Raw genomic sequence first — 23,726 nt, 5'->3', positions numbered from 1 at the left:
GGAGGGGACCTATGGGATGCCTCTCTCTATATATATATGCCGACATGGGCTTCCCAGGTAGTGCTAGGAGTAAAGAACCCGCCTGCCAATGCAGGAGATGTAAGAGACAAGGGTTCTATACCTGGATCAAGAAGATCCCCCGGAGGAGGGCATGGCAAGCCACTCCAGTATTCTTGCCTACAGAATCCCATGGATGGAGGAGTCTGGCGGACTACATATAGGATAGATATACCTATATATCCCCATGTACCTATGGCTGATTCATGATGATATATGGCAGAAACCATCACAATATTGTAAAGTAATAATCCTCTAATTAAAAAAAATAAGAACCCCCAACCTCCGCCACCCACCCTGTGTAGGCCATCCAGGACACCAGAGCTGCCAGAACATTTTATTAAGTTAAGAAGGCTCACGGAGCAGGAGAGAAATACCTGCACGGTGTGGCTCCCACAGATCCATGCCCAGCACCCCCTCAGTGGAGGGGGCGGGGCTGTGGGGACAGCTGCCAGCTCCCTCTGTCCATCTGTCCCTCTGTCCAGAGTCCCAGGGAGTGGGTCCCCCCAGGGCAGGGAGTAGTTAGTGGGAGGTAGGGTAGGAAGAGGGTGGCCGGCTCCCTGCCTCTCCCACCGAGTCCACCCTGCCACAGCTACTGCTGGGCCTCCACTAGACCCCGGACAGGGAGACGGGCCCAGAAGCCCAAGCGGTGGCTGGAGACAGAGTGGGGGCTGATGCTGGAGGCACGTGCCACCAGGAATTGCTTTTTAAAAAGTATAAAGTGTTTTTGGGGAAAAAAAAGGAAAAAAAATCTATATAAAAATCTCTTCACATATAAAATCCTGAAGAAGGTGCAAGGTAAGACCCAGTGCTAGGGGCGCGCTCAGATACGCAGAGTGTACATGTGTATGTGTGTGTGTTGCTGTGTATGTGTGTGTGTGTGTGCATGTGTGTGGTGGGTGTGAGTGCACGTGGGTGTGAGCCCACAGAGGGTGGGGAGAAAGCTTGGCTTCTGACATCCGTCCAGCAGGGAAGGAAGGCGATTGGTCTCCTTGGACTGGGGGTCTGCAGTGGGCTGGACCACGAGGACCTAGAAGACAAGAGTGGGGGAAGTCTGCGAATTAGAAAAAAAACATGCACCCCAATGTTCTCAGCAGCACTATTTACAATAGCCAAGACATGGAGGCAACCCGAGTGTCCTTCAACAGGTGAATGGATAAAGTATACATATATTAATACAATGGAATATTACTCAGCCATAAAAAAATAACGAAATAATGCCATTTGCAGCAACATGGATGTGCCCAGAGATTATCATACTAAGTGGAATAAGTCAGATAGAGAAAGACAAATATCACATGATATCACTTGTATGTGGAATCTAAAAGAGATACAAATGAATTTATTTACAAAACAGAAACAGACTCACAGACACAGAAAACAAACTTATGGTTACCGAAGTGGAAAGTGGGGGTGGGGGAAGAATAAATTAAGAGTTTGGGATTAGCATATATAAACTATTATATATAAAATAGATAAATAATAATGTCTTACTGTATAGCACAGGAAACTATATTCAATATCTTATAATAAAATATAATGAAAAAATTCTGAAAAAGAACATATCTGTGTTTCTATTAGGGTTGGCCAAAAAGTTCATTCCATAACACCTTATAGAAAAATGCTAACTTTTTGGCCAACCCAGTATATATAAATGCATCACTCTGCTATACACCAGAAACTAAAACAACATGGTAAATTGTAACACTGTAAACACTGTAAATAAACTGCATTTCAATTTAATAAATAGAGCAAGGGAATCTGGCTAAGGCCAGGGAAGTGTGACCAGCAGGTCCTTCTAAAGCCTCTCGACCCCAAAGGCTGGGCCAGACCTGCTCCTCCAGGCTTCTCCCCACGCCTGGCCCACAGGGTGGCCTCTCCCAAGTGCCTTAGGAAGTCCCCAAGGACGTGTTAGAAAGAGGAAGCTCCAGGTAGATAGGGCAGGAGGAAAGGCATCATAAAAATAGCTCAGAGGGATTTCCCAGGTGGTCCAGTGGCTAAGAGTCTGTGCTCCCAATGGAGGGAGCCTGGGTTCAATCCCTGGTCAGGGAACTAGATCCGACATGCTATAACTAAGACCCAATGCAACCAAAAAAAGAGTCTCAGACCCTGCTAAGTCAGGGATGACTATGAGACTAAGTAACCATAAGTTTGTTTTCTGGGACAGAACAGGGCCTCCAGTGATGTCTGGGGTGTGAAGCTCAGGGGAAGGAACCTGTGGATGATTAGCACACACACGAGCGAGCTGTGCTGCTGGGTCTGATGAGGAGGAAGGCACACCCACACTGGATCTGCCACCCAAGCCCAGGTCGATCAGTGAGGGCACTGCCGGCCCTGAGGAAGGGCGTGGACGGTGCAGGGCTGCAGCTGCAGCTCTGTGTTAAGAAGCTCCCACTGTCACAATGCGGGGACAGGGCCGATAATCACAGACTTACTGGCTGGCCCACCCCTGAAGAAAACGTGCTCCAGCTCACAGAGCAGCCTCTGGGTGAGTCTGATGGATCTCCGGGATGGCCCCAAGTTGCCAGTGTCACCGTCCCCCCACCCAGACAGGGGAACGGAGGTTGGGAGAAGGAAGTGCCCCGGGCCAGGGGATGGCATGGGTTTTCAGGTGCAGGTGAGCCTTGAGGTCACACCTCCAGGCCCAGCGCCCGTGATGGCCTCCCCCTGCCCGCCCTGCGGCGCCCACCCCGTAGCGCCCACCTCTACTCGGCCAGGCTGTTGCGCACGGCCTCCTTCTCCTGCAGGGCAGCCATGGCGAGGCGCAGGTGCTCTTTCAGCTGCTCAATCTCCCGCTCTGACCGCGTCTTGATGTGGTTCAGCTCCACGTACACGTCCTGGTACTTTCCCGAGGTGAAGCGCTTGTCCTGGGGGCCAGGAAGGCACTGTGAGGGCAGGGAGCCCTCCCTCCTGGCCCCGCCCACCTGCCAGCACAAACAGCCAGGCCTCTCCAAGCCTCCCTAGGTGGCCTCCCCAGAAGGCTCCCCCGCTCTACCCAGTGACCCAAGTTTCGGCATCATTTTCATCTCATTCAAGATGACAGCCGAGGCTCAGAGTGGTGAAACTTCTGTCCAAGGCCACACACTCAAGTGAGTGGCTGGGAGGGCAGGTCAGCCTGGCCCAGGGCTTGGGCCCCTTCCAGGAGTCTCCCAGAACCACCAACACACAAAGGGTTGTCAAAGACACATGGACACAGCACCAAGGGTGGGTCAGACTGGGTCCCAAATCTCAGCCCCCCAGCTTCCAGAAACACAGGTTTCTGGGAACGCATACTCCACACTGGAATGCATACTCACAAGGACAGGGATTTTAGTCTTGTCCACAGCGAGTCACCCAGCACCCAGTATAGTGCTGAGCACGTAGTAGGTACTAATAAATATTTTCTGATTAAATACTGGGGTTGCCAAAAAGTTAGTCCAGGTCTGGACTCTGGCCTTCAGGTAAGATGTTATGGAAAAACCCAAAAAGAACTTTTGGGCCAACCCAATAAAAACAAAGGTGGCCTGGAGCAAATCACTTACCCTTGCTTAGCCTCAGTTTCTTTGTCTGTAAATGGGAATACTGACCCCTACATGGGGGAGGCACGGGGAGGGCCTGATGAGGCCAGGAGTGGCTGGCACAGAACAGGTGCTCACAGGATGGGATCACAGCTGGATCCAGGGGCTCCCCACCCCTCTGGCACCCCACCTCAGCTGGCCAGGACTCACCTTCTGCATCATTTGGAGCTCATCTCGGAGGCACTGCACCTCCTTCTTCAGATACTGCAACTCGTTCTCCTTCACTCGCAGCAGCACCTGAGGTCACAGGTTCCAGGCTGACCTGGGGCCAGAGTCCAGAGCTACCCTGGCCCACTACAACCCAAAGCCTGGCTTCTCTCTGCTCTGGGCCCCTAGAAGGCAGCTCCTAACCTGCACCAGAGTCCCTGGGGGAAGACTCCTCCAGGGAGCCCTCTCTGATTTCTCCTTGCTCTCTCAGCCCATCTGTACCATGTGAGTGGATATCTTATGGTCACCCCCGCTGTGGTCACAACACAGCACCAGGCCTTCAACTTGAGGGCAAAGATCATGAAAAGAAGCCACAGTGTGGCCCTACGGTGAGCCAGAGAGGGCTGGGCTTTCTCATTAACCCCTCCACAAACCCTGATGAGCAGGTACTATTTTGACCTGATTGAGGAGACAGGTTGAGCCAGGGCGAGGGAGACTTAAAAGATTAAGACTGGAGCCAGGCTGCTTGGTTCAAATCCCAGCTCCCACACTGACAAGCCATGTGACCCTGGGCAAGGTACTTGAACTTCCTGTGTATCAGTTTTCTCAACTGTAAAATGGGGACAGCAACAGCATCTTTTTCATAAAACTGCTAGAAGCTTCAGTGATTTAGCAGATATAAGGGCTTATAGAAATGCCAGGCGGAGAGTAAAGCTGTGTACAAATTTTTGTTAAATACAACCAAAGACAAGGGTGATCCTGGGATCACACATACATTTTCTCATTCTGGCTTCTCTCAATAGGGGAGGGGCTAGCTCCATTTTACAGATGAGCCACTAGGACTCAGAAAGGTGAGATGACTTGCCACGGTCACACAGCAGGTAGGTGGTAGGACTCAGGAGGAGAGCTTTCACCCAGCTGGCCCAGGAGTGCTGGGTGCACAGCAGGCCTCCTTCCGAGCTGCCCTGTCCTCTCTCCACTGCAGGGCAGGCCCAGCCTGTCCGGGTACCCTCCCCAGGCCCAGGCCCCACGCCCCAGCTAGGAGGCCTGGCACGGGGTGGGGGGTGCAGGCGCACCTCCAGCTCACAGGAACTCCGCTCGCTGCTGCGACCGCAGCCGTTGCCCGGCCCCTGAGAGGCGATGAAACTGCGCAGCCGGTCAATCTCCTCGGACAGGCGGGTGTGCAGCTCCTGGAGGTGGTGGGATGGTCAGTGCGGGGGTGCCGGGATGCCCACACCCTGCCCCCACCCCCCGGGGGGGCCAGGGCCCACCTGGTTGTGGCGCAGCAGCTCCTGGCCCTCCTGCTGGCAGCGCCTCAGCGTGTGCTCGCGCTCCTCGGCCTGCCGCGTCAGGGCCCCGATCTCCAGGCACTTCTGAGAGTACTGCTCTGATAGCACCTGCAGCTCCCGCTTCAGCGCCTCCACGTCCGACCTGCCAGGATAGAGTCGGGGAGGGTGGCCCGGGTTCTCTAGCCCTCGGGCCAAGCCAGGTCAGGTCATGCAGACTTGAAGCAGCTCAGGACTCCTGATGCTTGCCCTAGTTTTGCCTTCGGCCCACTGTGGGGCTGTGAACTGGTGTCAGCCTCTCTGGGTTGCAGGCACCTCCTCTGTGAGTGTTGGAGGAGCCCATCTCTTAACGCCTCTGTAGCCCCAGCATTCCAGAGTGTGCTCTGACAGGGAGGGACACCTACAGGCTTCCACTGGAGCCCCACTCTGTGCGTGCATTAGTCACTCAGTCATGGGCAACTCTTGGCGACCCCACAGACTGTAGCCTGCCGGGCTCCTCTGTCCACGGGATTCTCCAGGCAAGAATACTGGAATGGGTTGCCATGCCCTTCCCCAGGGGATCTTCCTGACCCAAGAACTGAACATGGGTCTCCAGCATTGCAGGCAGATTCTTTACTATCTGAGCCACCAGGGAAGACCCTGAGCCCAGCCCCAGGGGACACTAAAGAGGGGAAGAGAGGGTGGAGACTGAGACTGTGTAGACAAGAGGGGGCCTGAGAACAGTTGTGTGTGCCGGTGTGGGGGCCCTACCGCTTCTGTTCCCTGTGACACATGGTGGAACAGGAATCTCAGCTGGGGGCAAACAGAAATGGACCCCTGCCCAGGGGTCTCAGCACAGGTCCCTCACTCATAACCAGCAGGGTAGACAGCTGGGCCCTGGGAGGAGCCCAGGAGGAGGGCCTGCCCCCAGGCTGCAGGGCCCCATCGCCCTCTTACTGGTGCTGCTTCCGGAGGCCGTCTGGACCCTGCTGGAGAGTCCGTGTCTTGTTCAGCTCCCGGCTCAGCTCCTCCTGGTAGGCTTTCTTCATGGCTTCAATGGCTGGAAGCAGGGCAGAGAGGTAGAAGGGAGATTGGGGAGGGGTCACGGGCATCGAGTTCCACTTCCTCCGGGACTCCGCACGGAGACAGAAGCAGAGAGTGGTAATTAAAGAGCACTGGGCTGGGCTGTGTCATGAACTGAGTGGCTTTGGGTAAAAGCTGCTAAACCTCTCTGAACCTGTCTGAAGGACTCTGCTGGGGAGACACCTCAGTGTCTGACCGCCAGTACCTCTTGTTACTCATGATTTCTGGATAAGACTCCACACAGTCCTCTCTGCAGAGCCTAGGAGGTTCTTTAACAAGGTCCATCTGCCTGGCCCAGCCAAGTAGTCAAGAACACTGGCTCTGTGGCCGGTACAAATCTGTGTGACTTTGTGCAAGGGACCTAACCCCTCTGTGCCTTGAATCTTTATCTAGAAAACAAGAATAACAAAAATGCCTTTTCTCTTGGGTTACTGGGAGATGTGCATAGAGCATGCAGAACAGAACAATGCCTGGCACAGAGGCAGTAGTCAGACACTGGGCCCCACTGGTTTATTTTCAGTCTGCAAGCCCCCAAGGACTGAGTCTCTTTCCACGCTCACACGGTGTTGTTGTGAAGATTAAACAAGTCCTCATTCATAGTCTTATCCATAATTCCGAAATCCAAAAGCTCTGAACACTGAAAGTGTTTCATAACTCTTTTGGTGCAATCCCCAACCTGAACAGACCCAAGGCTATTTCTGGTCATTATTATCCCACTTAAGAGCAACACAGAAATTTCACTGCAAAATCTTAGTGCTAGATTTCAGGGTGAAACCCAGACCCTGCTGGGGGAGGATATCCTGGGTTATCTTCCTAAAATGCAAAACACATTGATCCCAGGGTTTGGGGTGAGGGGCCTTCAGTTTGAGTGCTTGAACACTGGCAGGTGGCAAGTTCCAAATCACGTGACCTCTTTCTATTATTCTGCAAACCCCATGGAAGTGTCCAGGCTGTGCCAGACACACACAGCAGGTCTGCAGAGGACAGAGAGGGAGAGCTGGCCAGAATCTTGGGTATACCTATTCCTGACTTGGAAGAACAGAGGGAAGGGCTTTGTAGTCAGAGTGCTCTGTGCTCCAGCTCCATCTTCTGATACCTCCAAGCTATGTCATCTGGGATAAGTTGCTACCTTCTGAGCCTCAGTTTCCTCATCTGTAAAATGGGTTCACTTCCTGGCGCACTGCAAGGACTAAGGTTGCTCATGTGTGTAACAGGGTTTGGTTAAAAAATGCCCACACCTTCCCTTGCTCTCCCCTGGGTCCAGCCCACTGGCCCAGTGAGACAGCACTCATATGAAAGCAGAGTCTGTGGCTGACCAGTCTCTCCGCAGCACATGGCATGGATTTTTGGCTGTGGAATTGCAGCTCAGTGTGTATGTGTATGTAGTTTGAGGTGGGCCTCCAAGCCACAGGCCCCTGAGAGAGACAACTCTAACCCTAACCCCTGGTCTCTATGTAAGGGGAAATCTATTATTGCCTCGGTTTCCCCTTTGCAAGTAGGGTTAGAGGCCATATCTAGGAGCTCCCGACTCCCCACCCCAAGTCTGGCACCAGACCCTCATCTCTTATTTAAAGACCTCCAGTCAGGAGGAGCCAGAGCTTGGGAGGCTCATGGGGCCAGGCCCTGCTGTGCCGTTCCTGCCGGGGGTCCTCACCGGAGGCCGTGGCCGCCGTCTCCTCAGCCAGGAGCCACTCCTTCTCCTGTTGCAGCCGCTGTAGCTCCCGCTCGTGGTGCCGCTGTAGCTCCTGCATCACCTGCTGGTGCGAAGACTCCATCTCTGCCAGGCTGCGCTCGCATGCCTCCTGCAGGTAGGAGGCCAGGCCGTCACGGGCTGCCCCCATGGCCCGGGCGGTGCCCTTTTCCCAGCCTGAGGCAAGAAGCCTCGGGGGCAGGCCTACCCTGGCCCAGGCTTCACTGCCTCCCCACCAAGACCCTGGCATCATCAGCCTGTATCTGCCCCTGCTCCCTGCCACCCACAACCCCCAGCCTGTTTGAAGACCTGCCCCAACTTCAAACCCTTCTGGGCTTCCCATCCCACAGAGCAAGTCCCTGCTCCAGTGCCTGCCAACCCTGATGGTCTCAACCTAAGCCCTCCCCAACCAAGGAACATCATAGTTATTTAAAAAAGAAACAAAACAAAACAGCTCATGGCATGTTCACACCTCTGAGCTTTAGCTGCCTGGAACAGTCTATTACAGCTTTCTCTTCCTGGGTAATCCACTTGGCCTGTAGCCTGGCTTAAATATCCTCCAAGCTCTGACACTGGTCAGCCTCTTCCTTGCTTTTAAAGGCTCTGCTTCTGCCAGATTATAAATTCCATCCCCAAAGAAGATCTGATATAGCTCAGAGTCCCTGGGGTCTAGGCCAGGCCTGACTTGTGGCAGATGCTGAGTAAGCAAACTGAAATTGATGACTTAGCACAAAATGGGGCTGTGTAGACAAGACCGGCAAGTTTTTAAATGACTGATAATACCCACTGCTGGGAGAGTCAGCTGCAACCGGGTGTGTGGAGGGCAGTTTGGTGGCGTCATCAAATTTTAATGACTCTTTAACCTGGCAGGTCCACTCCTAGGAATGACCCCACAGAAAGTCACACATGTACAAAGACTCTTAGACAAGAGTATTGCCTGAGGGCAGGTTGGTTACAGATGAAAACTGGAAACAAGCTAAGCACCTAACAGGGAAGCCCTTAAATAAGTTATGGGATTACACTTTACAAAGGATCCGGGCAGCTGTTAAAAGACAGAGCTGCCCACGCAGACTGCTATGGAAAGGTGTCTCAAAAGTTAGGGCATGAAAGCTGGTTTCTGACAATACACATGGTGTGACCCCAGTCGTGGACCAAAAACACTTAAGAGCTGTAGGTCTGAGTACCTGTGTGTAACGACATAGAAAAAGGTGTGGAAGGCTACCCTGGAAAGTAGAGTGGATGACCCTCAGAAGATGTCCATGCCCTACTCCAAGAACCAGTGAATGAGTTACCTTACACAGCCTGCGGGACTAGAGACTGCTAATCAGCTGACCTTAAAATAGGGAGATTATCCTAGATTATCCTCTGGGCTGAAAGTAATCACAGGGTCCTTGGATGTGGAAGAGGAGCAGCAGAGCAGAAAGAGGGAGAGGGGACTAAGGCAGCAGCCCAGTGGGAAGTAAGGAGGACCGGACTCTCCTGCACGAGTTCTGAAGATGACAGAAGGGGCCACGAGCCAAGGAATGCAGGCGATTGCTGGACGCTAGAAAAGGTGAGGAGATGGAGCCTCCCCAGAGCCTACGGAAAGGAACGAGATCCCGTGGATGCCTGGATTTTATTAACAGCCTGGGGAGACCCATGCTAGACTTCTACTCTACAGAACTGTGAGATGATCAATGTGTGTTACTTATGTTTCTAGCAATTCATTATAGCTGTAACAGGAAACTATACAGATATGCTTAAAAGGTAACCAAGGTGACCCCTGAGGCTGGAAGCAGGCAGGGGAAGGAGAGTTCACACATTTATTTATAACCTTTTGATTTGTTTGAAATTATTTTTGAAAATGTAAACAAATTTCTTACATAATTAAAATATGTTAAAGATCATTCAAAAGGGAAGGGGAAGAACCAAGGAAGAAGGGGAGGCGCGGATAAGAGACCCAATGCAGGTAAGAGGCTGCGTCCTCCCCCAAGGCACAGGGCACCTCATGGCTGGGGAGGGAGGATGACCCCCGCCTCACCAGCAGCCACATCTCGGGGGCTGCACGGGCCAGTCTGGGGAAAGGACGAGGGCCAGGCCCCCTGGATCCAGGTGTCCTGAGTAGTGGGCAGGGGACACCTGTCTCACTGAGCCTCTGTGCCTGTCCTCTGTGTATCCCCTCATATGGGGCAACAGAACATGGCCTTGGGAGTTCCACAGACTGGGTCCCAGTCCTGGCTGTACCATGGAGTGAACCCGAACGAGCCTGTTCCCCTCTCAGCCTCAATCTCCTCATCTGTAATACAGACCCCATAAGACCAACTCGCAAGGCTCCCTGAGCTAAGTCAGTGTTCACTGTAGAGATCACCCACCTGGAGAGACAGGAGCCTACAGGAGATGGGACTGCTATTCTTAAAGGGCCCCATCGGGCCAGCAGACCCGGCAGCCAATAGGGCATTCAGAAGCTGATGTCAGGACGTGGGCCCCAGCCCACGAGGAGGGGCTCCTAGAAGGCCAGGCGCTGCTCCCTCTGACCTGCCTTCCTGAGGGCCCAGTGTGTCGGTTGCCACCACTGACGTGGATCCAAGTAGGTAAAGAAGTGCCTGTGGCCCCTACTGCAGAGGCACTGTGGCCCCAGGCCCCCTGGCTGCTGTCCTGTGCTGGCAAACCCCACAAGCTGGAAGGGGGGCACCCCCTCAGCCTGAGATATCAGGCTTGGGAATCCCTGCCCTGCCGTCACCTCACAAGGGTCCACTGACTCTCCAGCTGCCTCCCCGAGGGCCTGAGGGGACACAGATGGTTCAGCTCCTCTTCTCAGGTACCCTCCTCCACCCTGTCTTGGGCTGTTTCCCCTTTATGCCCTTCTCAACCCCCATTCCACCTGCTACCCCTGCCCATCCCGATCTAACAGGATGAAACGGTGACAGCCTTGGGGAGCCCAGCGGGCGCCTGGGGACCAGGAAGCCAGGACTGCAGACACAGGTCTGCCGCCAGCTTAGAGGACTCGCCTCCTCTCTGGGTCTCCATTTCCCCATCTGTACCCTGAGAAGTCAGAGCAGTGCTTTTCCAACTTCATTTTAGTGACAGAAACCTTCCTGCAAAGGGAAACTAATGTAGGTTCTAATAGTCAAAGACGGTGCTGCTCCAGGACCGAGAGCTGTGGATGGACCCACCCAAAAAAGGCAGCCTCTGGGGTGTCCAAGGGGTCCACCAAGCTCAGTCTGAAGCCCTCTGGGGTGGGTAGTGGGGGGCATCTCTGAGGTCCCCGGAGGCCTCAGGTGATGGTGCTGGACCCCACCCTGTCTAGAGATGCCCCGCCTTCCTCTGGCCTCGAGGGAGCCCTGACAACTGGGCCCTCCCTTTCCCCTTCCCCACGTCAGGTGATCCCCAAGCTCACCCTCCACAATACACCCCCAACTCCCCTCAGCCCTGGTCTCCCTTCAGCTGAATGTTACAGAACCATTCAGCCCCAGATGGCCCCTGGCCTTGCACGGCGGCCCCAGCTCCCGGCCGTGAAGCTCCCCTCCCCTCCCACCCTCTTCCCTCCCCTCTGCTTCAGCATCGTCGCAGCTCCTGGTGCTAGTGCTGGCCGTGATCCCTCCCAGGCCCCCTGCACGCCAACCCCACCTTCCTGATGTCGAGTCCCAGACCCCAAAACTCCTCAGGTGTGTGGGTTGCCATCCCCGCTCCTCAGCTTGGCAGTGGGCGTCTCCTTGATAAACACCCAGTGGCCCTCCCCCTCCTGCCTCAGCCCCCGCTCCCACCCCCAGCTCCAGGAACACTTCGTGAGAGCCCCACGCTCCCTTGGAACTTCTAGAAGGCCTCCCTGCCCTAAGCCTGGGACCCCACCCTTCCTTTTTTTTTTTTTTGCTTCAGGCAAGGGTGTGCTAGCTGGGGAACAGCAATGTCAAATTTTTAGGAATTCTCTGGTGCAGCTACTTAGCATAGCTGTTATTAGACATTATATAAACTTATAATTAGTTACATTAAAAAAAAAGGGTGACGGACTTCCCTGGCAGTCCAGGGAATCTGCCCTCCAATGCAGGGAACATGGGTTCGGTCCCTGGTAGGGGAACCAAGATCCTACATGCTGAGGGACAGCTAAGCTGTGCGCTCCAACAAGAGAGAAGCCGGCACACAGGAATGAAGAGACTGAAAGCAGCAACTAAGACCCGCGCAGCCAAAAACAAATAAGTGTTAAAAAAACAAAGCTGATACTCAAGATTCATTACCTCCTAATTATTTCACTGCATTTTATTATTAGCTATGCTCTGAGGTTATTTACATGTCCTGTATCTGCAGGGTGGAAATGCCACATGATGGTCGGCGCATAGCTTCCCAACTCTGTTCAGGGACAGTGGCCATAGCAGGAATATTTACACCATGGAAACTGGTAAACATTACAAATCAGAGCTTGATTTACTGTTTTGTTGATTGTTCAGACTTAACCAAATGATGAGAAAAAGCTATTAACGCTCACAGTACAGATTAAACTTCAAAGTGTGTGCCAGCTCTGACTGCCACGTTGTACACAGAACAAAAACCCAAGAAATGTCCTTAAAAGAATATTTTCAAATAGTCTCAACAGTAAAGTATCCTCCAGTTCAGCAAAGAAGTTGCTCATGACATTGACCAAGTAAAGTTTAGGCATATCTCTGGCTGTCTTTCTCATTCACACACAAAAAAATGCCAACCAACATTCACGTTAGAAGGACACTCGTTTGTCAGTTTGCTGTGGATACGAGCATTTGGAGAAATCAGTGAAAGTACTCTGAGAAACATCAATTTGCAATATGGAATTCACAATAGAAGCATGACATATTTTTTATTTGTAAGTTGCACACTAAACATGTTCTATATCAGTAAAATTTACAATAAACACATATAAGTGTGTCAGCATGTATATGCACATGTATTTTTTCTGGAGAACTAGTTGTCCCAGGCATGACAATCAAAAGTGTCTCTGGACACGGCCAAAATGTCCCCAGGGGAACAAAATCAACCCTTGTTGAGAGTCGCTGTCCTAGGCAGGCCGTGCGTCCCCCGAGGGCCACTGGAGGCACCCATGTCCTGCAGACCACCTTGCGCAGGGCCTCCGCCTGGCAGGATTTCCCAGTGTTTAGGGAGTGACTCCCAGGGGCCTAGGCTTCCCTGCTGGCTCAGCTGGTAAAGAATCCGCCTGCAATGTGGAAGACCTGGGTTCGATCCCTAGGTTGGGAAGATTCCCCTGGAGAAAGGAATGGCTACCCACTCCAGTATTCTGGCCTGAAGAATTCCACAGACTGTATAGTCCACAGGGTCGCAAAGAGTCGGGACATGACTGAGCAAGTTTCACTCTCCCAGGGGCCTGCCCACTGAGGGTCCCATGCTCCATCAGGCGCCTCTTCCCCAGAGTGGTACAGGGGAATGGTGTCTAAGTACAGAAGGTCACGTGGGGGCTCACGCATGGGATCTGCAGTCGGCTGGACCCGAGTTTAAATCACACCTCTGACATCTGCAGGCCAGCTGACCTCAGGCAAGTCACATACCCTCTCACAGCTCAGTGGCCCTGTCTGCAAAATGGGCACAGTGCTCACATCCACCCTCTGGGGAGATTAAGTGAGATGGTGCACATCAAAGGCCTCACCCGGGTTCCACTCTGGTACAGGAAGGACTCCCAGAATATCAGCTGTTTTCTCAAAACACAGCAACCAGAAACCTGTCCCCAGCCCCCACACAACAGCTCCATGGCCTTACCTGTGAGATGTAGCCGGGGGGTATGTGGCCGTCCTCCTGGGACTTGGGTGCACCTTGAGGAGCCTCCCCTTGGAGACGCCATGCCTCCAGCTGGGCACGAAGGGACTGGACCTACGGGGATGGGAGGAGGCGAGGTCACTGAGGGCCTCGAAGGGGGAATGGAGCTGGCGGGATGAAGTGGCCCTGGTGTAGAAACGTGGGCAAGGGGCACGTTCCGGATGCTTTCTGGATGGCCAGGTCAGGGACCCAGGAGAGTGCTGGCCCAGAGAAGAAGGTTCAACAGGGTTGGGAGCAGGACACCACAGTCAGAGATATTTACCTATTATATAGGTAGGAGGAAATCTTGGAGCCTCAGTTTCCCATCAGTAAAACAGTGAGGCGGTCTATCCTAAGGGACCATGAAACTGCCATGTGACCAGGTGAGGACTGCATGAGCCTGCATGTAAGTAAGGAGGGCCTAACACAAGGGTTGGTATGCAGAAGTTGCTCAATAAATGGTCTCTCCCTTCTCTTCCCCCTTCCCTTCTTTGGGACTGCTGAGGACAGAACAAAAATGGGGGAAAACAAACAAAAACAAAAGATCCCCAAGGTCCAGAAAGCAGTCTCCAGTTCACAAGGCATCTGAAGTGTCAGTGGCTCAGGGGTGAGCTCTCCGTCACTGTAGGTATACAAGAACTAATGCTACAGCATGACTGCAGGGATGTCAAGGGCGCTGGTGGGGTGAGGAGGCTCCCAGAGGCCAGCCGTGCCCACCTACCTCCTTCTCCAGCGCCTCGTGGCTGTCGCTCGGGGACCCCCGGCGCTCCCCGCGGCCTTGATTGAGCAGGGCGGTGAGAGGCACCCGCTTGTTCTCCCGAAGGGGCAGCTTCTCCAGCTCCTGCCACTTCTTCTCGATCTCCTCGCTGAGCCGGCTCTGCTGGTCCTCGGTCAGGGGGGCGCCCAGGACCCGGCGCGGACCCTCGCCTGCCGGTGTCTCTGCGGCCCGGGTGTCCGTGGCCTCGAACCACTTGCGTCGCTCCTCGGAGCGTTGGGCCAGGTCCCGCTCCAGCTCCTCCTGCTTGGCCGGGCGGTCGAGGGTGCGGGCCGGGGTGCGGGCCCGCTGTGGGGAGCCCTGAGTCAGCGGGGAGAGCTCCACGTAGTCCAGCGACTGCCGCTGCCCGTCTGCCTTCCGGGGGCCGCCCCGGCTGATGACCTCAGAGCCCACCCGCTGCTCCCCCGCCTTCAGGGAGCCCTTTGGGGTGCCGTAGCCATGCAGCGTGTTCTCCTTGTTGCAGTCCGAGAGCCTAGGGGGCCAGCAGAGCCACGTCAGGCGGGACCTGGCCTGCACAGTCCCCAAACAAGCACTTCTGGAGTGTGACCCGTGTGCTGGGGCCTGGGGACAGACCCCAGTGGGGGAAGCAAGTTAGAACTACAGCTCCATCATTAACAGATCCTGGAAACCATCCCAGCTCCACCGCTTCCAGGGAACCTGGCCGCCCTCTCTAAGCCTCAGTCATCTCATCTATAACATGGACAACAATGCCTCTTACAGGAGGGACGTGAGGACTAGATGAGTTAATGTGTTCAAAGCAACCAGGAAGGCCTCTGTGAATGGTGATGGCAGCATTAGTGTTAAGGGTGTGGTGGGAGACAAGGCCCTGGGTTCAAGAGGCTCATAGTGGAACAGGGGAGATGCCCAGGGTCACTGCAAGTGAGGTGAACAGTGGCCCCTGGCTGCATAGGCACAAACTGTGGAGACTCATAACAACTGTCAGCTCCCCTCTGCTTCCATAGCAACACTGGGTATGTGGTCACCTGGCCAAAAACTAAAGTGTCCCTTCCCGCTACAAGTGGCCATGTGACTACTCTGCCCAGTGCAAGTGAGAGGCGGCACCCTTCAAAGGACAGGTGTGCCCTGGCCTGCCTCCTGGCTTGGACCCGTGAGACTGTGAGCAGTGCTCTGGCCCAGAGGCAAGGCTGGCGGCTAGGGGCCACACAGCAGCCCCGCCAGGTCCGGGCTGAGTGAGAAATAAACCTCTGCCTTGTGTGAACCTGTGTTTGGGGTTTCTTTGCTATAGCAGCGAAGCCTATACAGTAAATCATAGTCCAGCTGCACAGTAGGCAAGAGTTTATAAAGCGCCTCTGTGCATATCCTCACACGATACCTGGCATGACAGGTGAGGAATCTGAAACCCAGTCCAGACAGCAAATGGCCTAAGGCTGAAAGTCAGGGAGTGGCCAGGCAGACGGACACACAGTCCGTGCCCCCTCAATACCATGCTTCAGTTTCTGTCACCCAACAGCCAGAGTTCCGACCCTCACGGGCATCTGGGCTTTTTGTGTTTGTTCTTTTAAAAAGATGCTTACTTAAATTTATTTTTATTTACTTTTTGGCCGTGCTGTGTGGCATGGGTGATTTTTAGCTCCCTCACCAGTGATCGAACCCGTGGCCCCCTGCAGTGGAAGCCCAGAGTCCTAACCACTGGACTGCCAGGCAAGTCCCACATCTGGGGTTTATACTGTGTGCGGGCTTTACCACCAGGTCACTCAACCCTCCCGCCCCTCTCCCCACAGCGACCCCCACAGGGAGTGAGTCCCCCACCCAGACTAGGTAGCCATCCTCTCTCCCTGACACAGGCTCAGACCAGGCCCCTCAGCACACAATCAGCCACACCTCACAGGCCCTTCGACTCAGCGGCATTTCTCCAAAGAGTCGAGGCCTCTCCCCACCCTTTCAGGATGGGATGAGAGTCAACCTCCAAACCTCAAGGTATTTCTGGATGAGTGCCACAGATACCCACTGCCCCTTCCCTCTTCCTATTTTGTTGGTAGAGAAACTGAGGCCCAGGGCCCTCAGGTGAGCACCAGATACCCATTCAGGATGCGGGGTGCAGGGGGTGGTAAGCGCCTCCCCGAAGGCCCCGGTCTAGCCCAGCACGTACTTGGTGACATCTGGGGCTGAGGTGGGACGCACAGTCTTCCTCAGAGCCTCGATCCAGTTCCTCCGGATGCCCGAGGTCATGGCCGACAAGGTATAGACAGCATCTTTGGTCTGCAAGTCCACCCCACAGGTAGGTTGCCACCTAGCCAGCTTCCTTGCTCCCTCCCCACTCCCCCAGGGAGGTGCCCTTCCCTCCCAGGGGGTGGCATCTCAGGTCTTAAGCCTGGAGGCGGGCAGAGGATGCACACCCTCCCCTCCTAGCCTCGGAAGAGCCCCGTCGCCTCCACAGTCTCTCCAACATCCGAATCGGCTTGCCAGTGACACCCGGGCTTGCCCCAGACAAGCTCAGTGTTGGCAGCAGAGCTTCTCGCTTGCTCTGAGGACAAGGTCTCTGGGGAATCAAGTGATGGGAGCCAGTCTGGGGAGCCACGCTCCACCCCCAAACCTCCTCTAGGAGCCCTCCAGAGATACGGCCCCCAGCTGCCCGCAGGCTCACGTGGATCTGGAAGCCATAGTTGCGCTGCACTGCATACTCGGTGACGTCCATGCAGGAGCGCAGGTCAATCTCACCGTCCAGCTCATCCGCCTGCAGCAGGAGGACTCATGATGGCCCATGGGCTACAGTGATCCCCCCCGAACCCCTTCCAGGGGTCCCCTGGAACCTGATGGGGGAAGGAGCCCTCCCACTTCATTGTCTCACCTCCTCAGCGGTGGAATCCCGGTAGTACTTGAGGCTTGAGTCGGTCAGCACAAACCAGTGCTTCTTCCACTGCGAAGGAGAGATGGCGGTGAGTAAGGGTCAGGGGCATGGAATGAGTGTGTATGTGCGTGCGTCATTCCACAGGCATCTTGGGTGCTGCCAGGTCAACTGTTCTGCTTGCAGCAGGTGCCTGGCACTCTCACCAGCTGGGCTGAGGTGCAGGGGGCAGGGGACAGTGCAGAGTCACAAAATCCACATTTGCAGTTAGGCCCTCCATTCCCTCTCTGAGCCTCAGTAGCAGCATCTGTGAAATGGGTCGGCTTTTCCTCACTAACCTCATCCTCCCTTTCTTTCTGAGAGCCCTTCCCTGATTTGTTGACAATTCCATAGGCCTCCTGATCCTTTCCACCATCATCGAGGGTCCTGTATGCAAATCCTGCCCAGTGCAATCCAGGAAGGGGTTGTGACCTGTGTAAGGGCATTCGCCTAGCAAGCCAGGGGTCAGGACTTCAAAGTCTTCTTCCTTATGCTACTCCCGGATTGGTCACCCCAATAGCCGAGGACAAGTCTCCCAGAGAGCAGGACCAGAAGGGGGCCCAGGGAGAAGTGTCTGAGAGCTGGTCATATTCTGTTTCTTGATCTGGGTGCTGGTTACATATACGTGCAGCTCTGAGAATGCATTATCTGTACATTTACGATGTGGGCATCTTTCTGCAATGCTTCTCTCTGCTGCAGATGGGGTTAGGTTGGCAGGACACATGGGAGAGGGGTGGGGGCATCAGAACAGCCTGATATGAAAGTGCCAAGCTCAGCTCACGTCCGGGCTTCCGGCCACTCACTAGAATGCCAGTCAAGATCCTCCCACTGCCAGGGTCAGCCCATGCCCTCTGCAGCTCCCCCGCATCACCAAGCTCTGGTTAATACTTCAAGTACTTAGTTTTCTTTCCTCAAGAAGATGGTAAGTTTTCAAGGATATGCCAGGATGATACTTCTACTTCTTTCCACACTGCCTCCCCTGAGAAATAGGACTTTAGCATCCAAGAGACCAGGGTAACAACTATTTTATCCCTTGCTATCTGTGTGTCTTTAGTCATGTGTCTCAACCTCTCTGAGCTTCAGTTTTCTGACTTGTAAAGCGGGGCTAAGTAGTCTCTTAAGTGTCCTGGTGAGGTCAGAAATTCCTAACCCTCCCCGGAGTGTCTCTCATGGCACTTGGCACATGGTCAGGCACAAGGACGTTGAGGACTGTTCAGAGAGACTGGCCCTCTTAGAACCACGCTGCTCTTCTGGGTGACCTGAGCTGCTGGACAGGACAACTGTTCCTCTGTAAAGTGGGGCAGGGGTTCTGGGCCAAAAGATCTCTTAGGCCCGTCCAGGCCTGGTCTACGACTGCCTGCGATGGCAACTGGCTGGAACTCTGTGGGCCTCAGGAGCCCCAAGTTCTAGGCCTGGGTTTGTCCAAGGTGCTGCTGGGCCTGGAAGAGATCAAAGCCCTTAGGGTCTGTCTCCTGTCTGTGCACCAAGGGGTTGGGCTAGCTGAACTCCCAGGGCCCTTCCAGCTCGGACATTCCAAAACCCTGTGAAAGAGAATGAGTAATGGCCAGTTCTGGGTGGGGCTCATAATCTCTGCCCTCCAGAGACCCTGGGTGGGGAGGCTGGGAAGGGTCACTGGCGGGATGCCCGGCCTTGTGTGAGCCTGGAGCCCAGCCACCAGGGGGCTGGCAAGCAGGCAGCGGGTTCGGAAGGTTGTGGGCTAGAGGGAATAAAGCATGTGGGTAGAGAACACAATGAGATTCCCTTTGGCTCCAAGCCCTCCATGGCATGCGGGCTGCACGCAGACCCAAGCCGCGGGCGCATGCAGGACCCGGGCAGGGAGACGTCCCCTCCCAGGCTGGGTGGGCAGGAGGCCAGCTCCACCTCCAGCCTGGCAGCCAGAAGGGTAGAATGGTGAAAAGCTACTGTCCCTTCTGGCTCTAAGGATGCACACAGTAGAGAAAGGGAAGGGTGATTAGCTGAGGCCCAAGCAGGCACTGAGGGCTCTGTGGAACATTTTATTTGCTTGACCTCTGTGACTCTGTTATCCAGCCTGGAAAGAATTCTCACTACCCAGCATGCCCATTTCACAGATGAAGTCACTGAGGCCAGAAGAACCTGTGACTCGCTCAGTGGGGCCCCAGACTGGTGAGACTTCAAGGAATGTGCTCTGAGCCCCCACCCCAAGGTTGGGGGGAGCTGCTGCATGGCTGAGCCTTTGGGAATTTGTATAATCTCAGACCGGATGATTTCTGTGAACCCCTCCATCCCAGACCCTCAGACACCCAGCCAGGGTTGTCAAGAGGTGGGACGGCCGAGGGGCTCCTGGTGAGAAGAGAGGACGGGGGTGGAGGGCGTGAAGGGCGAGGAGGCCGCCATCCTGGAGACCTTTACATAATGCACGCTGCTTCACAAAGCTGAGATGACTAGCAGCCTCTGCCCTTCCACCCCGCAGCCCAGGGCCTTCTTTCCAACAGGAAATATCCCCCTCAGGGTTCCCCCTCTGGCCCTCACCCTCCAACCCCTCCACCCAGAAGCCAGGGTCTCTAGATGGCTGGACAGGCCAGGGAAGCTGCTTAGCCACCTGGGCAGCCCCCAGGACCTTACAGGGCCCTGCAACAACCCCACTTCCCACCCCCTACCCCTCACCCCACCCCACCGCGCCCTCCTACCTCTCCAGGCTCGTCCAAGATAGACATCCATCCCTTCTTGAAGTTTAGCAGATCGGGCTATGGGGAGAGGGGGTGGCAGGTGAGTCAGGCCCAGCAAGAACCAAAAGGGCTCATCCTACCTGTTCTAAGTCCTACAAGAGTCCTGGGAAGCCAGAAGGGAGGGTTCAGGACCCAGATAACCCCCCAAATCCAGGCAGGCTCCCAGCCACTGAAGCAGCCTTGGTCCCTTTCCTGAAAACCCAGCAACCTCTGAGAGGTGGGCCGAGTGACTGGCCATCCACCACAGACCTCCGAGCTCCCCTCCCGCCAGCCTGCTTCCTCACCTGAGTGTGGAGGAGAGGGAGAGAGAGAGGGGAGAGAACTCTGCCTGGAACAAGGGACCCTTACAGAGTGCAGTGGACAGGCCAGGACAGCAGGGCTAAGCGAACTGTCCAGTTCCTTTCGCTGATGAGGCCCAGGCAGATAATGCTCTAATGATCTCACCCACCCCCAATCCAATAAGCCTCCCATGGTCCAACCAGCCCTGCCCTTCCTCGTCTCCTGGAGACCCTGAAAAATGGAGCCAGGCCCAGGTGTGGTCTGAGACCCCTGGGGCCCCCCAGCTCTTTGGAAGAGCTGGGGAGATGTTACCTCAGTTCTGGTAAGTCCTACCTGCCGAGTGCTGCCAAGGGGGGCACGGCCCCGGGGTCTGGGGGCTCCCAGCTGTAGCATGTTCCACAGGGACCTGGAGTTAGGTGCCCCCCGCCTAGCCCCTAGAGGACAAAACTGCTCATCTGGGCATTTTCTCTGGCTAGGCCGATCCACAGATCCTCCCGGCCTGCTGGGGAGACCTCTCTCTCTCGTCTAAATCCCGGTCCCCCTGCAGGGTCTCAGCTCCTGCTTGCTGGTGGGCCAAGCTGGCAGGCAGGGAGGAGGCTGCCACCTGTTGCCATGGCTCTGAGCCCACCTATCAGCACCTGCATCACAGCTCCACCAGGCCAAGGTGTCTGGTTGCGTGGAGGCAGCGGATGGCATGGCTCAGTGGGGTGGGCAGCGACAATGGTTGGAAACCTGGCAACTGGAGCCACCTGACCTGGCCACCTGCCCTGACCTGCCTTCCTAGGAGGAAGCCCCAGTCTCTTCCTCCGGTGGAGGAAGCGGCCTGAGAGGGGCTTGGGCCAGCAGCCTGGACATCCTGAGCCGTCCCCAGCCATGGCCCTGGGACCAGGGCCCCTGGATCTCAGCAGGCCAGCGGCCCAACCCCTGCATCAAGCCCCTCCCCACAGATCCGTCTGACGGAAGGGACACAGGCCCTGCTCAGACCTGGGAAACCCCAGGCTGTGTACGCCCTGTCTGCTTTCTCTTCCCCGCCCTGTTCCCCACGTGGGCCGGAAGCTGCCCAGGGTGGTTCCAAGCTCAGACTGAGGACCAATAGCCATGCTCAGGGCCACCAAGTCATCTGGGTCCATGTGCAGACAGGGGCCTCCCATGGCCTCAGGGCCTGGCATGCTGTGACCCCAGGGGAAACCTGCTGATTAAATATCCACCCTCCTCTACCTCTCTGATCTAAATTCCTGTGCTTTGGAGGCTGTTCCCACCCCACCTCCTGGCGGCTGAAGAGCCAGGCTTTTTAGGATGGACCACAGAGCTGGCATCACTGTGCAGACCTGGGGAGAGCCCCCTGGGAAGGACCAGCTGACCACTCAGCCAATCAAGACAGCCAAGCCGGGGCTGGGAGAGTCACGGGCTTCCAGAGGCTGAGGAAGGGCAGGAATGACAGGTTGGGACCCTAAGGGCTGCCTGGGAAGCAGAGCGGCCTTCCTAAGTCACATCCCCTCCCTGAGCCCAGATGCTTGATGTGGCAAATGATGGGGAGGGGGTTCCTGCCCTCCCCCAGGTTCCATGAGAGAACTGAATGGGCTACAGACAGAGACACTGGTACCCACAAATCACACACATGCTGTTAGGCATGAGATGGCATGGTGACCTTGGGGAGAGAAGGCCACCAGTGTGAGTTTTTAAACCTGCTGGCAGGCGAAGTCCTGCAATTACCTGGGAAGCCCCCAAGGGTCAAAAGGTCAGAGAACCTAACTCTCTGCCCCCTGTAACTTCACACATGGCTCCTCAGCCCCAGACACCTTCCCTCCACCTGCATGAAGCTCCCTTTCCCTTTTCCTTCCAGAGCACTGATAGGACTTCACAGCAGCCCTCCGTCCTTTGACCACAGGTCAACTCTGCCTCAAGCCAGCCTGGACCATGGACACCGCCCCCTGTATGCACGCTCTGGCAGGGGACCTGCTCCGAAAGGCCTAGTGTCACAGGCCCGCCTCAAACCCTCCGGGGCGGTTTCAGAACAAGGTCCGGCTGCCTCAGGACAGCCCGAAAGCCTCAGCCTCACCCCTGCTTAGGGGGCCCCATGTTTTACGTCATCACACTTCCTCTCCGATCCCCAACACACCAGGACTGGGGCCCTCCACACACACCTATGTCCTCTGCTTGAAACACAAGGCCTGCTCCACCTCCTTCAACCAGGCAAACCCCTTCTCATGCCTTGAGACCTGGCTTCATCGCCACCTCGGAGGCGCCTTTCCTGGTGCACACCACACCAGATGACTTCCCAGGTCCTCTGTGGCATCTGTGATGGTCCTGAAGCCACTCACTTATCCCTCACAGGCTAGACCAGAAGCAACTCCATCAGGGACACATGCTATTCACCACCCCCACCAAGATCTTAGGACTCAGGACATTCATACAAGTTTCTTTCTTCCCTTCTTTCTTTTCATCTCTCTCTCTTATTTTTTTGAACCAGGCCCTGTTCTACACCAGGAAATCAGTGGTGAATAAGAGATGCGGCTCCTGCCCTGGTGGAACTCTGGAGAGAGACAGACAATAAACAAGTGAGCAGGTATATAATTTGATGCCAGGCAGCCGGCTGGGGATGAAGCTCCAGGGGCAAGGCTGCACCCAGCTAAGGCAAAAGGAGGTGGAGCAGAGCCTGACTCCAGGCCCAGCTTCCTGAAGCCTCTAAGCATTTACACGTTCATAGCACCTTTGCCACTTACTCGTTCAGATTTCTGAGTCCGAAGTCAGGGAGATGGGGCCAGGAGAGAGGAAGAGGATGTGAGGAAGCAATGGGCAGGACACCAGCCTGGAGTGGGCTCAGGTCTGAGAGCAGCCAGGATGAATCCGGTAAACACTGTCAAAGGTCAATACGAGCCTCCTCTCTGCTCCATAACCTTTCATGGCTCCCCAGTGTCCCTGAACAAGCCCAAGCTGCTCTTCCTGGCCTCTGAGGCCCTCCTTCCCAAGTCCTTTTTTTACGTTTCACCATTTCATTCCCCAAATACGGCCACCAGCCTTGGTCCACAATGTACCCCCACCCAATCCCCCATCCCTCTCCATTTGACAAAGTCCTATAGTCCCAGGAGGTCATTTCCCTAGGGGAGCCTCCTCCCACCAGCAGGGATGAGTCCCCACAAGCTGCTTCCAGCAGTCTTACCCAAGTTCAGCATGTGCTTCCCCAGGAAAGGCAACTATGTACATTTATCTGATCCTGAGACAAAACTGGGACAGACCGAGTTACAAATTCTGGCTCAGCCAGGGCCGGGCCATGTCACCCGGGGCACGTAAGTTCACTACCTACAGTATGAACCAGCTAGACGGGGAGTTACCATCAACCTGCAGGGATCCAAGCTGGTAATGTGACAGCACCCAGTTTCAGGGCCTGGCAGGCACCCCGTAGGCAATGCAACCACTCTCCACTAGCCTAAGGCAGGGATGGGGGGGTTGTGGAAGACACTGACTCAACTCCTCCCCCCACATCCCTCTCTACTCCCTGATAGGGGAGGGGAGGCTGCTGACAACAGGAAGGGCCAGCAGAGGTGGCAGGATGTGCAGAGGCTGAGGAA

The 23,726-nt window shown here is 55.2% G+C and overlaps 1 protein-coding gene across 1 annotated transcript in view; it reads right to left on the bottom strand.

The window, feature by feature from the left end:
• Nucleotides 1-382: 382 nt before the first annotated feature.
• TRIOBP (TRIO and F-actin binding protein) overlaps nucleotides 383-23,726 on the bottom strand; it is a 59,055-nt gene continuing 35,711 nt past the window's right edge. The window contains exons 11-23 of the mRNA XM_070453303.1: nucleotides 19,840-19,896; nucleotides 17,135-17,203; nucleotides 16,931-17,020; nucleotides 16,436-16,545; nucleotides 14,272-14,797; nucleotides 13,515-13,625; nucleotides 7,764-7,911; nucleotides 5,984-6,086; nucleotides 5,033-5,192; nucleotides 4,838-4,951; nucleotides 3,765-3,851; nucleotides 2,761-2,924; nucleotides 383-1,087 (exon numbers count right to left, since the gene is read on the bottom strand). Of these exons, the coding sequence (XP_070309404.1) occupies nucleotides 2,763-2,924; nucleotides 3,765-3,851; nucleotides 4,838-4,951; nucleotides 5,033-5,192; nucleotides 5,984-6,086; nucleotides 7,764-7,911; nucleotides 13,515-13,625; nucleotides 14,272-14,797; nucleotides 16,436-16,545; nucleotides 16,931-17,020; nucleotides 17,135-17,203; nucleotides 19,840-19,896 (1,737 nt within the window). The 3' untranslated portion in view covers nucleotides 383-1,087; nucleotides 2,761-2,762. The remainder of the gene's footprint in view (nucleotides 1,088-2,760; nucleotides 2,925-3,764; nucleotides 3,852-4,837; nucleotides 4,952-5,032; nucleotides 5,193-5,983; nucleotides 6,087-7,763; nucleotides 7,912-13,514; nucleotides 13,626-14,271; nucleotides 14,798-16,435; nucleotides 16,546-16,930; nucleotides 17,021-17,134; nucleotides 17,204-19,839; nucleotides 19,897-23,726) is intronic.

The sequence above is a fragment of the Odocoileus virginianus genome, chromosome 23 (assembly GCF_023699985.2).
Source record: "Odocoileus virginianus isolate 20LAN1187 ecotype Illinois chromosome 23, Ovbor_1.2, whole genome shotgun sequence".
NCBI lineage: Eukaryota > Metazoa > Chordata > Mammalia > Artiodactyla > Cervidae > Odocoileus > Odocoileus virginianus.
This window is presented reverse-complemented; position numbering and strand designations above follow the sequence as displayed.